The sequence below is a fragment of the Accipiter gentilis genome, chromosome 5 (assembly GCF_929443795.1).
Source record: "Accipiter gentilis chromosome 5, bAccGen1.1, whole genome shotgun sequence".
Taxonomy (NCBI): Eukaryota; Metazoa; Chordata; class Aves; order Accipitriformes; family Accipitridae; genus Astur; species Astur gentilis.
In genome coordinates, this window is record NC_064884.1 from 17,013,188 (window position 1) to 17,027,602 (window position 14,415).

At 38.5% G+C, this 14,415-nt stretch overlaps 1 protein-coding gene across 4 annotated transcripts in view; it reads left to right on the forward strand.

Annotated features, from left to right (window-relative positions):
- Window positions 1–14,415, forward strand: part of MACROD2 (mono-ADP ribosylhydrolase 2) — a 912,387-nt gene that overhangs the window by 518,591 nt on the left and 379,381 nt on the right. For all 4 annotated transcript variants that reach the window (XM_049799615.1, XM_049799616.1, XM_049799617.1 and 1 more), the window contains exon 6: window positions 6,048–6,169. In XM_049799615.1, coding sequence (XP_049655572.1) covers window positions 6,048–6,169 — 122 coding nt within the window. The remainder of the gene's footprint in view (window positions 1–6,047; window positions 6,170–14,415) is intronic.

Consider the following 14,415-nt stretch of genomic DNA (forward strand, 5'->3'; position numbering starts at 1 on the left):
TGCTTACTGCTTCAAGCCTAAAAACTGAGACTGTCTCTTTACCTGCTGATAAATGCAATATATGGCTATGTAAAGCAAATAAATATTTCTGAACTGAGGAGCTGTGTCATACGTAGTCATACATGGCATTGAGTGATCTATAAAGGATGTCATCTTGCATTTAAAATATTCAACTCTGCTAATCTGGTTTTGGAGACACATATTAGTAAATAAAATAACTGTGGTCCTGGGGGATTCATTTAAGCTGGACTTAAATTAACAGTTGTTTGTTACACACTGAAAATGCACATTTTATGTGCTTGTGCATGTAACTAGAAACAGAAAATGAACAAGTTGAGCAAATTTGTATACCAAAGCATTAGGCTACACGCATTCCTTAAGAACAGGGATATTCAGTATGTATGAATATCTGGAGGTGATTCCACTTCCCATCAATTGAACCTCAGCTATCACTTTTCAGCACCAATATGGTGGGTGTTTATTGTGTAAATCAACTGATAAGATTTACAAATGGAGCCCTAAATGCTGTGAATTTTCATCATTTTTTGTTTGTTTGTTTTATTCAATGCCACATGCAGTGTGGTAGCTTCCCTCTTAAAATTCATACAGTTCCTGCTGTGATTGACAGGGTACAGCTTCATTATGCAGTTCACTAGATGGGCCGATTATGGCTATGAATGCATGAATGGGATGAATGAGAAAAATCCGTAATTGATTCTAGCCGTGGTCGGCTGGTTCATTAATGGGTGTGAATGCACCACACTTGCATCTGTAAGGGAAGAAATGAGAGAAACTTCACCGTACTTCTTGAGTTGTTTGGAAAAACTCATTATGCTAATATTTTTGCTATCTAGCGTCACTTTTATGAAGAACAAAGGAAGAGTAAATTACATTAAAAATAAATTACATCAGTCCTCCAGGTTGGCTTTTGAGGCACAGTCACTTCTCTTCATCCTTTTGCAGCTGGAAGTTGTGTTTTTGTCTTTGCCCATGCTGCTCTGCCATTCCTCTGTAGCAGTGCAGTTAAAAACTCATATGACAAACAGCATATTAAGATGTATGGACTGATTTCTTTAATAAAAAAAACCAGAGAAGACAAGCCTCATTGGCCTTTTCACACGTAGATTTTGTATGCCACAGCAGATGCAGTTTCATTTTTGAGTGGCCTATACAGGACTTTGAGGGGAGAGTTGCTGTGCTTTTGAAGTGTTGATTAAACATGAAAATTCTCTTTATTTTCACCAGTGGTTAAGTAGCAATAAGGATGTTTTAAATGCCCAAGTGCCTGTTATACCTCCAGATTAGGTTGTGGTTTACATGAGATTCAGTTGTCTGCTTTCATTATAGAGCTTCAGGGAAAAAGAGGGGAAAACTGAATGAAAACAAGCACAGATGATACAGAGGGTGCACACACACACAAATCAGTGTGTGATTGCCACAGGCCTTGCTTTGGCCGCCAGAATATCTAACCAAATGCCTGAAAGTCAGATGACAAAAAAGAGAGCAGTAGATCCTATAAGCTCTCCTTGGATTAACCACGTGTTGCAACACAAATCTTAGAAAACCCATGTAAAAACAAAATTTTGCTTCAGCCCTAAAGGAGTTCCAAAATGTGGTCGTACAGCATAGATCTGTGCTGATGCTTTCGTTTTGACCGCCCCTACCTTCTCTTTGGAAGTATTTCTGTAGGAAACAATATCTCCTTCCCTTATAAATGTCGCTTTAAAACTAAGCAGCTTCATTAGCATTAAAAGCAGTTGATCCATTGCTGTGGCCTGAATCCCAGATGAGAACATACCTCCCTCTGGGGCTTTCCATCTCAGCATACTATTAAAAACGTAAGCAAACATCTCTGCTCTGTGTACACAGAGAAAGTGATTTACGAACACGTGGATTGTAGCTTTCTTTTTAATGAAGTTTCTTATCAATGTGCATGGCTGGAAGACTGACCATAGTAAATGAGAAGCTTCAAAGCAGTGCTGGCAGCTTTATTTGACATAAAAATTAAAATGCTACAAATGGCGAGTGTGGCATTCTCTGAGAGCTGACCGTTTGCAGTTTTACTCTGTTTACCTGGTTTTGAAGAACAAAAAAAAACATATTAGGGGTCGTCTGGGGGGAATGTTCATATCCCTTGCTTCTGTTTGACCTCATTGAGATGCTCAGACAGCAAATGGGTGCAGGAGTTCCAAGAAGGAACAGAAGCTGTTTGGTAGCAGGGATCTCTACCAGGCTTTTCCAGCCAAACTAAATCTTTTTGGAGTTTCTCAGCATTTCCCCGAGTTTAAAAATATTTAGGTGATGAGACCACTCCTGTTTTGTGCTGTTGTGCCTTTGCATGCACAGTGTATCTTCAAACCATCATTGTGCTCATCCCCATGACTGGTGCTCCCATCTGTGTTGCCCTCTGCAGTGGGTTTGCCTTCTCCTGTGGTGAAACTCATCACTGCACATGTTCTGGGATGGTACCTGTACCATCATTGAAACCCAGCCTGGAAGTCATGTTTGCTTCGGAAAGGCCATGTGCTGCTCTAGGGTGGATGCTTGTTCTGGCTGCAGGTAGACTGGTGTGGAAGGTGCTAAGTAGGGCTTGCACATCCATGTTTGTCCTTGCCAGCGGTGCTGGAAGTTTGCATTTGGGGCTGGCTGCTGCAGCCGGTGGCCAGAGCAGCAGGGCAGCAGTTCTGCCCCTTAATTTTCTTGTAGACAAATGTCTGTAGACCTCCCTGCTCCAGCACACCCGTCCTTCTCCATCTTCCAGCTCTGTAGCATACAAATTTCTCCGGTTCTGTGCAGCTGGGTGAGGGGGGAACTTGTGAGCAGAAAGGAAACTTTATTATGACAGACAAGCTGGAAGATTGACACAGCATTTGTAGATATATTAAAAATAAATGGCTCTGCTTCAGCCTGTGAAATCTGATCCTAATATATTAATGGCATGGGCTGGGGGGAGAGCTGTTCTATTTTCTGGTTTGTTTGCTTTATGTCTGTATAATCTCAAAGGGTTTTGTCTGCCTGCAAACCTTAACGTATTGTGGAGTAGCTTGAGCAGAATAATGTATAGTTTAGGCAATGTATAGATACACTGATTTTATTGACAAAGTAAAATGATAAAATTATTACTTCTCTGTTTGTCTGCTGACCATAAAACACTGGCATATTATAAATGCTGCTCTACTAGTAAAACCATACTCTATCATGTGTTTCAGAATAATAGCGTGCCTAAGAAAAGCCTTTTTTGCCAATGATACGCTGTAAACAATTACAATAGTTTTGATATTTTATAAACCAATTCACAACCATCTTCAGTGTCCTGTCTAAAGAGCTGCCTATGATGGACTTGTAAAAATTAAAACATAAAAGCTAATAACTACATTAAAGGTTACCTATTTATGTGACGTGTCTGCTGCAGTGATAGAGGGTTGCTAACAAGGCACCATGAAAATGCTAAATCAGGAAGTTCTGAAAAAAAGATGACAAGAAAAACATTTCTCATTTATTGAGCTGAGAATTTTTAAAATTAGTGTTTAATAATGGAAGACTAAAGGAATAGAGTTACACATTTAACGAGTGAAATGCATCTAGAAATTATACCAAGGGGAGTTTTATACAGAAAGACCCAAGCAAGAATTTGGTACCTGGGCTGTTCCCCAAAATTTCTTCTTGTTGTTAGGTAATAAATTAATAATTTAAGCTATTAAGCTTCAGCTTTTAAGCAGCTGCACCTTGAAATGCAAGTTAATTCAGCCTTAGCAGAAAGAAGGAAATTTTTATCATTCTTTCTTTTATTCATCTTTTACATTTTCTTTTTAAGTTGGTTTTATACTCATTACTTTATTTGCTTGTTGGCTGGCAGGTGTTGTGAATTTGGAAGGCATCATGGTACCTCTGATCTTAGTGTCTATAAATGCAGAATGACCTTGATTGAGGTTCGATTCACTAGTATATTCCTTCCCCCTTGCTCAGTAATTGCAGCTTACCTCTTTCAAAAGCAAAGAACAAGAAAAAAAAATAGTAAAGAGAAGCTTTTTCTTTCTCTGAAGTTGCCAACAACCAAGCGCCAACACTTCCAAATAGAAACCTTCCTCAGAAAGTTTCAACCCGAGTGAAACTGCTTTAGTTGTGGTCTGAAATTATGGTCTTTCCTAATGGAAGTACTCACATAACCTTATCTCTGCAAGCAGAAGCAAATTTAAACTAGCTGTGCTATTTACTTTTTTCTAGGTATTAATAGTTCTCGGTTTATTATAGTAGCTAAAACGTGTATAAAGAAAATAACTCTTTCCTGAACTTCCTGGGTGAAGCTATTCTGCTTGTTTCAATCACCTGCTATCATCCTGCTCATCAGCTAGTAACGGCTCAGCACCTACTTGATGGTTCGGTTGCCTGAAGTGCTGTAGGGAGGGTTTGCTGGAGTCACTGTCTGGCAGCTGTGACATTCAACAGAAATTATCCAATCTGTCCATCTTGTTCCCACAACTGGAGAAAATTACTGTGATCAAAATGGAAAGAAGAGTAGTTAACCTTTTATTTACTTCTCAGTAGGGTGGTTTTCTCTAGCAGTTGGGAAGTTTAGCTCCTGTGGGTTTCACTTTCCCATCACAGCAGATTCCTCTGTGTTTCTGGGCACTGGGATTCTCTGACATGCTTTTATTTGCTGAATTATCAATACTTTCTGGCTAATGTAAAGAAAACTTTTGGAAATGTTCAAAACATTATTCCTTAGCACATAAGTCACCTTTTAAGTAGTAGAGACCAGGGCTTGACAGATGGTGTCTGTATTAAAAAAAAAGAAAAAAAGGCAGCATACATTTTAATGTTAGTTTGTCCATTTTCACTTATGCTTTGGTATAGGTTGGACAATCAAAGACAGCTTGGGCAAAGAATAACACTGTGAATTCTGTAGGATTTTTGAGTAATTTAAAATATTCTGGAGTGTTACAACAGCAGATGTCGCGTGGAAACCTGTCCCGCATGGGATGGAAACACAGCCTAACCAATGGGACCAGTGGTACTGCAATTGAAAGCATCGGCCTAATCCCTGTTTGTGGCAACTTTGCAGAAGATAGTGCCACTGTTTATTGCTGCTGCTGTATATTGCAGGGGATGGAAAGGAAGAAGAAAAAAAAAAAAGTACCTGCCACCATAACTCATTCTATTGTGTTCGCATGTGCTATAGAAGAATGACGTTTGGAAAGTAAATGTGCTTCCTGCTGGTCAAATGGGGGGGGCGGGGATAAAAACTAAAAATCATAACACCTTTTAGTTTGTAGATTTCTTTTCAAGTTTTTTTTTTTTACTCCAGGCTTTTGACTTCATTTTTCTTAGAGCACTTTAGAGACTTTGATTGCAGCATCTGACTTTGCTGAGTCCAGAGGCATCATACCTAAGATATTCCTTGACTGTACTTTCTCTTTTTGTTCATTATAAGTTTCTTCAAACAGAATATTTTGTTTTATTGCATGGCGTCTCCATCTGGTCTGATGTGAGAGGAAAGCATGTTCTTTGAATAACTAACACATTCATAGGTCACAACTTTTCTTCTCTTAAAATAGTTACTGAGAAAAGACTTGAAGTATTAGACCAAAAAAGATGATCTGTGTATCACCATCAATGTGCTGAGGTTTTATGTAGTAAACTTTCCTAGTGAGTGGACCTTCAAGGGGTGAGAAAAACTATTTCAAAGTTGTGCAACATTTACAGTTGTACAGTGCTAAAGATTCAGGTTATTTATGAAAACATTTAATCTATCCTGCATGTGGATTGCAGTACACATATAACTAAGCATTTATTGCGTCTTTTTCATTTTTTCCGTTAGTCCAAATACTTTGAAATTTAGCCTTTACTATTTTTCACTTTAAATTCTCATAGATGTAGCTTATTATGTGATTTCCAGTTATAAACATTTTCTTACAATATTATTCCTACCTTTGTGTCTAGGTACAGTATCAGCACAATGTAGTAGTTCTGCAGAGTCATGACACAAGCGAAAAAAACACCATAGGATCTCTGATATTTTTTTTCCTCTTATTTTTTATTTCCTGCAGATGTGATCCATACTGTTGGGCCGATTGCAAGAGGCCATCTCACCGACACTCATAAAGAAAACTTGGCAAATTGCTATAAATCCTCTCTGAAACTGGCAAAAGAAAACAACATCAGATCAATTGTAAGTACTGTATGAAAACACATTATTTTTTCTAATTTGGATCTTGGTTTCTTTGCTGTAGAATAATTATAATAGTAGCCTTCCAGAAGGATTTCTTGCTACATGTGATGTGAAAAAGCAAGAAATAATATGTTATTTGGCCAAAATAGTTGCTAGAGGAAAGGGATATGCTTATTTTAGGAATTAGGGAAAGTTGGCCTCATAGTAGGTGTACAAACAACTGTCTCATTACAAAAGGGAGGGAGCTGTTCCCCAGGGTCATTCTTATACTGTATTATTTATTAAAAAAGACCTAAGAAGCTACTGGTCAGGGGGATAACTGCATGCAATATTGTCTCCTAAATAGCTGAGAAGAGATTAATTTGTTGCTTATTCTGTCAGTTAATGTTTCTTTGTAAAAATAAAGGTATTGGTCAAGTGGCACTCTTTATAGCACCCTCTCACGAAAATCAATCATAAAATGGCCTGTTACGTGATATTCCATTGAATCATAACAGTTCTTTGATTGCTTGAAACACATTACATTTTTGTACCTCAAAAGGCCAGATTTTCAAAGTCCACAAAGAAAAGGAGCTGTTCCCTCTCCAGCTCTGGAGATTTGATTCTGTAGCTCAAACTGTTACAAATGAAGTCTTTAGATACCCATAGGTTAGTTCCCTATATGTTTAACCAAGAAGGAAGTTATCACCTGGGCCTGACTTCACACCTTTTGAGTCATTTTGGCTGGTTGTGTGATAGCACATATGTTTAGCAACTTAGAAAACACACGCTTAATCTAAAAAATGTTAGTTGAACCAATGGTATTATATCAGGGTGAAATATTCAGTAGGGGAAGCTATTAACATGGAAAAGTGGCAAATGGAAAATAAAGCTTTTTGAGGAGAAGAGCAAGACAAGTGTAGGTCTTTGAACCCCAGTTAGATGTGCCCTTCGGAGTCAAACCTGATGAATATTATTTCTTTCTTGTTGGTGCAGACTGTGCTCTTTACACTTTTCCTGCTAAAGAAATCCTCTCTGTGCTTCTCAAAATGGTGCCCAGTGAGCCCTCTCTTTGCCATTATCCAGCCACGAAAGAGAGGTGGTACCAATGTAGTTGTAATTTGATTTTTTTTTTCTTTTAATGCTCAGCACATCAGTTAGAACTTAAAGCGACCTTGGGTGTGGGGGGGCATGTTTTGAACTGCTCACTGGGATTGTTTAAACACACAAAGATGTTTCTGTCCTGCTGTGATTCTCATTGGCGCCAGTAGGATCTCTGTGCTGTTGCTCCTACATTCATCCTTGTTCCTGCCTTTAAGCTCTGGGCAATTAAATGCTGCTTCTGGAGCATTCAGGTTAGTGAGAAGAAAGTTCCTAACATGGGAAGGGGAGGAGGGAGAGGAAAAAAAAAAAAAAAAAAAAGAAATTGTTTAAAAAAGAACATTGAAATAACAAAGGAAAAAACTGCACTGGGCATTAGTCAGTGCTGGCGATGCTTGCATCTGTAGGGATTCTGTAATTTTTGGACATTCTAGGTGTAGCTTGGTATTTAACATAGAATAATAAAGAGTGGTCATACTGATGGGTTTCATGAAAACTAGCCTGATGTTTTAGTAAGAAAAGATGACCATGGGAGAAATCATCCATGGATTATTTCCTTGCTGGTTAAGAGCTGTTGACTGTGCACCTGTTTGAGATAAAAAATACTCAACACCCAGACTTGCAGAACACAGCTGCACAAGCTGAAGAGGAGCCAAGAGACATTCATTCATACCAACATTAAGAAGCTTAGCAAGCAATATGGATTTTAAAGTCCACATCACAGAGCACGGACTGTTCTGAAAAGCCCTAAGTCCAGTGATTTCAGTGATGCTTTGGGAAGTGAAGGCTACTTGAGTGTCTACCCTAATGAACAAATCAAGCCTGGAGCGAAGTAAAATGTGTAATGTATTTAGTTAAGGAGCAGTAGATTACTGTGAGTCTGAAGAAAAGAATACAAAATGCAAGTGCATTTCACAAGGTCCAGTACAGTAGACATAGAAGGAAAGGAAAGAAAATTAATAAAAATATCTGCAGACTTCTGAGGCTTGCAGAGACCCTGTAGAGAGAACAGAAGTACTCAAATCGACTCAAATAGTCAACATCTGAGTGTGGACTGGATTATGGCAACAGATATGTTTGCAATGTGGAGAAGACAAACAAACATGGGGGGGGTGTGGATGGGGGGGTGGAAGGTTACCTGTTTAAAATAAGGGAGAGAAGATCAATTGTGCTAATTGAAAGCATATTTTGACTGCCTCTTTAACATGGAGACGAAATAAGTATGGGAAAGAGGAAAATGAGGAATTTTAAAATACGTACTGAATAAAAGCAGTATACTTTTTTTTTTCTTTTAATGCTAGGCACATAAGTCAGAACTGAAATTAACCTACATATAAATGAATAGGTATTGATGATAGCAAGTTGTAGTATACTAAAAGAATTAACTAAACCAGAAAGCATTGGAGCACTAGCAGTTGTAGTAAGTGAGAAGGAAGCAGGAAGACATTAAAGGATTGTTATTTATCTTCAAAACAGAAAGGACAGCAAGTCTAGAAATTAGTGCAGAAAGAGGAAAAAAATCCCACAATTCAAATTGCTTTGAACATGAATTGTGTCATAGGAATTAGAATTGCTGGAGGCATTATGAATGAAGAGTAATGATGAATGGCAATGTATCAAGTTGGACAGAAGTGTGCAGGGTGGCTCAGGGTACACCACTAAACGCAGTTTAATTTAACATCTTTATTAATGATTTTTGAAGAGTACATAAACAGCTCATTAATTACATTTACAAATGATACTACATTAGGCAGTGTTGCAAACACTAGAAAAGGACAGAGATATATGATGACAATTGATTACAGAGGCTGCAAATATAACCTCATCCAGCATCCGCTATAGCACCAGAAGGGAGTTTTTGCCTCCACTTTAGTGGAAGATAGGTCAGAACCAGAGCTGACAGCTACAGTGTAACTCGGCATGGGAAAAGATGAAATAGCATATGGTGGGGAAAAATAACCCAGTTTGCAAATAGTCAAAGGGAGAAGCGTGCTGGAAAACCAGCATAATGAGGAAATGGTCTTGAATAATAAGCCTCAAATTAGATAGACTTACAGCAGTCACTTGTTTTGTTTTGGTATTACATATTGTTGAGCTGCCTATAGAGAAATGATGGATGCCATAGAGGTTGTAGTTTCTGTTCAAAATGGATGGGGGAGAACAGGAATAAAATTCAGAATAGATCAAAACTCACTTATACATATGTGTATATAGATGTTTCACATACTGAAGAAGGGAAGCAATGATCTTGAAATACTGTGTAAATTGTGAGATGCAGCTTTATGGAAGGGGAGAGAGAAGAATGTCATTGTGTGTATGACAAAATGGCAATTAAATGGTGTAGCTGATATTAATTTAGGTTGTGTTTGCATCCAAGGTGTCCAGACATGGATAAGAGCAACTCTGTGCTAACTCTTGGGGGAGCACTGAAATCTCATCTGAAAATATTATAATCTCAGTAGATTGGGGGTGGGTGGGGGGGGAGATACAATGGGTAAAACCAGAAATGAGATGAGGGAATATAATGAAATGCCAGTCAGTGTGATTGCCAAGGCTCATAATTCACCAGCAGCCCAGCCATGGGTGAGAATTTGCACAGCCGTTAAGGCAGAGAGAAAAGCCTCAGGAACAAATTTGATTGTCCGCAGGATTGTTCAGAAAAATCAAACAGCCCCTGAGATTTGTCTCCTGTGCTCGTTTTCTCAGACCTTTTATGTTCAATATGAGGTTTCAAATGCCATATCAGCTATTTTCATACAGGAGTTTGTCTTTCTCAGGTCATCTACTCCATCTACCTTTTAGCTTACCAAAGCAAAGTTTATGGTTGTGTTTGTGCTTGTTATCTGGCATTCCCAAAAACATGCATTGTGTTTTCCTTTGCACTTGCTTATGTAGCTGTGCCCACTGTAGGACACTTGAAGCTGTTCTCTGTCTATTTGTGTGGTCATAGGTGCTGGGTGAACCTTTTGTGTTGGATGAGTCTTATTTATACAATCCTCTGCCTGCTTAAGAGGATACTTGAGACATTGTTTCTGTTTGTCTCCAGTTAAGTTGGTACAGATCAACGGGAGAAAAAAATATTTAAGGTAATACAAGGAATTTATTTTAGGAGTAAATAGTTGGCATTTAAGCAAATTAAGTTTCTTAAATGTTCCAAATAATTTCCTAGTAATGTAAAAAATTGTATTTTGACCTTGGTCTCTAACACACTAGTAGCAATTGCTATTCTGCATCAATTAAATCTCTGCTGCCTGAAGCACCGGGATTACATTGTAGGCATCGAGTCTTTACTGAAAGAATAAATGGTAAAAATAGTCAGAGATGCTTTTTCGTGTATTGGTTTTCTAAATAAGAGTCTTATAGGCCAATTAGTTGTTAGGTTATCAGGCAGACTAGGGGAGTTGTAATCACTGTTTTCAGGGATGAAATTGGTCCCGTTTACACATTGTTTGAAAAATATTTACTCTGTGTGCTCTGACTTTCTCGGAGGACCTCCTGACCTGCTTTTCTTTGCATACATTGCTTTGAAGCCATCTGATACCCTGGAACTTTTCTGAACATCAAGCACTTCCCTGCCACATACTTCATTCAGACTTTGCCTGTGGTTGAAAACTCTCAATCAATTGATGTCAGTCGAAGCCAGGATTGCGGTTAAACAGAGACTTTATGAACTACACAGAAAATTAAAAAAGGTGCTGTGGATTTTTGTGAGTGGGATCTGAGTCAAAAGGGCTGTGGTGCCTTTGCAGAGAAGGGAAATTGGTGCTGATCCCTCACCCAGAAGGCAGGGCAGGCTCCCTCTGCGATGGTCATGGAAGTGGAGAAGTTATATTTGGGACTACAGCTCTGCTGTTGTTCAGGACTCCGTTTGGCACTGCAGTCTTCAGGATCGCTTCATGTTGGCAAGGGGTGAATTGTAAAGCTTCAACAAGAAGCATTTCTTTAGACCACGCTCTCTGACCTCCCCCTCTAGGCAGATTATGGCTAGTGTGGGGGGCTGGAGGAAATCCTCAAAGAATGCAGCTCTGTGAGTTGTAGAAAGAGGTCTGCTTATCACCAACAAATATATTAACAGGGTTAAATACAAAATACAGAAATTTTTCTTTCAGTTCCCTATAGTCAGGTAGGGAAGAGTTCATGCTATTCTAGAGCCTTACTAGATTAGCTTGCTGTTGCATAAAAAAAACACACACCAAAAGTATCAGTGTGTCTTTCTGCTTGGATGTTTGTGCTATGAATGCAAAAAGTAGACCTGCTCCAGGGCAAGCCAATTAGCACAACCACCCTGCTCCTTCTGTCTAAAGTATATAAAGGCAAAAGGCCATTTAGAAATACCTGGGAAGTAAGAGGACCTATTCAAGGGCTGACTTGCTCATCTTCAGGTTGAGTGGAAAAGCCATCACTTGGCGGTGGGATGGCTAGTGACCTGTAATGATGGGATATTTCTGGGAGAGCAAGTTGTCTCTTTTGACTCTGGATAAAGTGGGTCCCTCCTGTGCACGCAACTTATGCTGCATTTTGGCTAGGGTTATTACAAAAGTATGCTAAATAAGATCAGGACATGCTTTTTGACATCCACATTGTACCTCCGTTTTTGGGGTCCTAAATCAGTGTACACAATGCAAATTACTAGGTGTGCATATGCAGTGCTTTTAAATTAAAGTATTATTTGAGGCTTTGTTAGATATTCCTGTCATATAAATATTAAGGTAATCTACTGGGAGTTTTGACTGATAACCTTTTTGTAGGTGTTTTTTACAAACAAGGGTCATTTACTTCAATTATATTTGTTGTCTGGGTATTGGCAAAGTTAATACCAATACTAATTAACTCATTCGTACAGAAACACAACCTACAAATTATTCAGAGCAGCACGTAAAAATACATCAAGAAAGGTACCTACCACTTACCCATTTATAGCAGTTAAGAAATAACCAAATTGTCTTTCTAATTGTCTTAAATATTTGTCCTCACCTGTAATTGGGGATTTTAAAAACAGACTTTGCAGCTATGCACTGATATTCTTGCTATTTGTATTCACCTTTAAAAAGAAGTTGTACTGCTTATAGGCTGCACTGTTTCTTTGAGCTTCATTTGAGTGGAGACAAATTTAGTCTCTGTGATGCCTGAATCTTGAATTGTAACTCATAGACTTAAATTTTTAATATCAATTTGAAACTCAGAGTGTTCTCAGCTCCTCCTGTTCTAAATTATAAAATTCATGAAAGGAATTTTACTTGAATTGTAGAAAGGCACTGAGAATGGTGTACTGTAACGTATTGGTCTAACAGATTGTTTTACGGTCTTGCCTTTACCTGTCTTGTTCTCTCATGATGCAGAGTTATGTTTTAGGGAAAAATAAAGCAATTGGGTTTTTTTTATTTGTAAGGAAATTTATTTCTTGCTGAGAATGTTGCCATAGCAATGAGCTATAAGTCTGAAATTTCTAAAGCTTGACTTTATTCTATCATCTGGTTTTCTGATACAGATTCATATCCATCAATCATAAGAGTTGCTTTGGAAGGAAATTTCTGCAGCATCATAAATCCACTTAATTTGTTTCTTTGAAACACTTGTTTAACTTGTAAGCTATGATATGACTGATCCTACATTTTCAAACTAGTTTTCTCCCCAGCTTAGTCTTCCTTTTTTTTTTTTTTTTGCTTACTAACTTTCTTCTTCTCTTAGATATTTTCCAGATAATATCTTTTAAAATTAATCTGCTACAGTAAGCTTTTAAGTTTGCTTAATTACCACATTGGCTTTTCACACCTGCATCATATGAGGGGGGTGTGATCTTTCCTTTTAGTTACAGGAATTGCTATAGCTGGCCATGTTTTCGTTAACCCAAGGTGAACCTGCTGCTTTGTGTTGCATGTGCTCCCAACCATTACTTCCAAAATGATCTTGGCAGTTTGAATCACAATCCTGTTTCTTCAATAAGGTTTTCATTAAACGAGATGTATTTAGCAAGGTCAAGTGTAAATCGTTACACCTAAACAGAGATGCTCATTCAACCGAGAAAGGTTGAGGAATGGTTGTAGCCCTAGGCAGATGTTCCTCAGAGAATAAGCTGGAGTTTGTAGTGGATCATGCACTGGCAGCTGGCAACATCACCCTGTTGTGGGGAAAACCGGGAAAGGAGCAGCTATAGACTGACAATTAAACAGGAAGGTTCCGTGAAGTTACCTATTGCACTATAGAAGAGTAAGCTGGACTGCTGTGTCCAGAGTGGGGAACTGGAAGACAGTGTTTCAGCCAGGGATGATTATGGAGTTAGAAACAGCACCAAGAGTAGAGTGAAAGAAAAAGTGAAAGAAAAGTCCAGAGAATAGAAGACTAAAGGTGAGGAGAGGAAGACAGGAAAAAAAAATTAATGCATAAAAGGCTATGGAGGAGTAAAAGTTAATAAATTGTTGTCTGGGGACAGAACAAGAAGTAACAGTCTGAATTTATAGGAATGGAGTTTTCAGTTAGGGATCATGAGGAATTTCCTAGTTGGAAGGATGGTAAAGTGTTGGGAAAATTGTTTGGGAAAGTTATGGCTCCACCAGTATTTGTATGTGGAACCATCACTAGCATTTGTTGAAACCCAGGTTCTTAATGCATTAAGCACTGCCAAAAGCCCAAAGGTTGCAACACCAAGAGGTTGAGCTCCAGCAGCAAGGCTGTTGCAGCCTTGGGTAAATTGGCAGGTAGCCTAGTCACTGTGGGAGCTGGCTGTACAGTGCAGAGGCAGACAGATTGTCTTATGCTGCAAACAGAATTCCTTTAAAAAAAAAATAAATTGTTTTAATGCTGTTGTGTTTTTATTGTTTTGATCACACAGTTGCACAATTTTATTTTTTTTTAATTTTTTTTCTCCGTGCCAGTTTGTTTCTTCCACCTTGCCAGTTTGTGCTGGGGATGGTTTTCCTGTTGAGATAAATGTCTCTGACTTTTGTTTCTCCTGCTACCTGGCTACCCTACCTTCTCACCATGGAGGGTTTTGTACAGACACAGAGAAGATATCCAGCTTAGGGTGCACATATAACACGTGCAATAACATTCTGAGACTTGTGTACACTTCTATGTTTTTTTGAAAATCCATTTAAATTTTGTTTCTGCCACTGTACGGTTATATATTCACTATATATTTCCTAGGAGAAAGTGGATTTGTTCTGTTT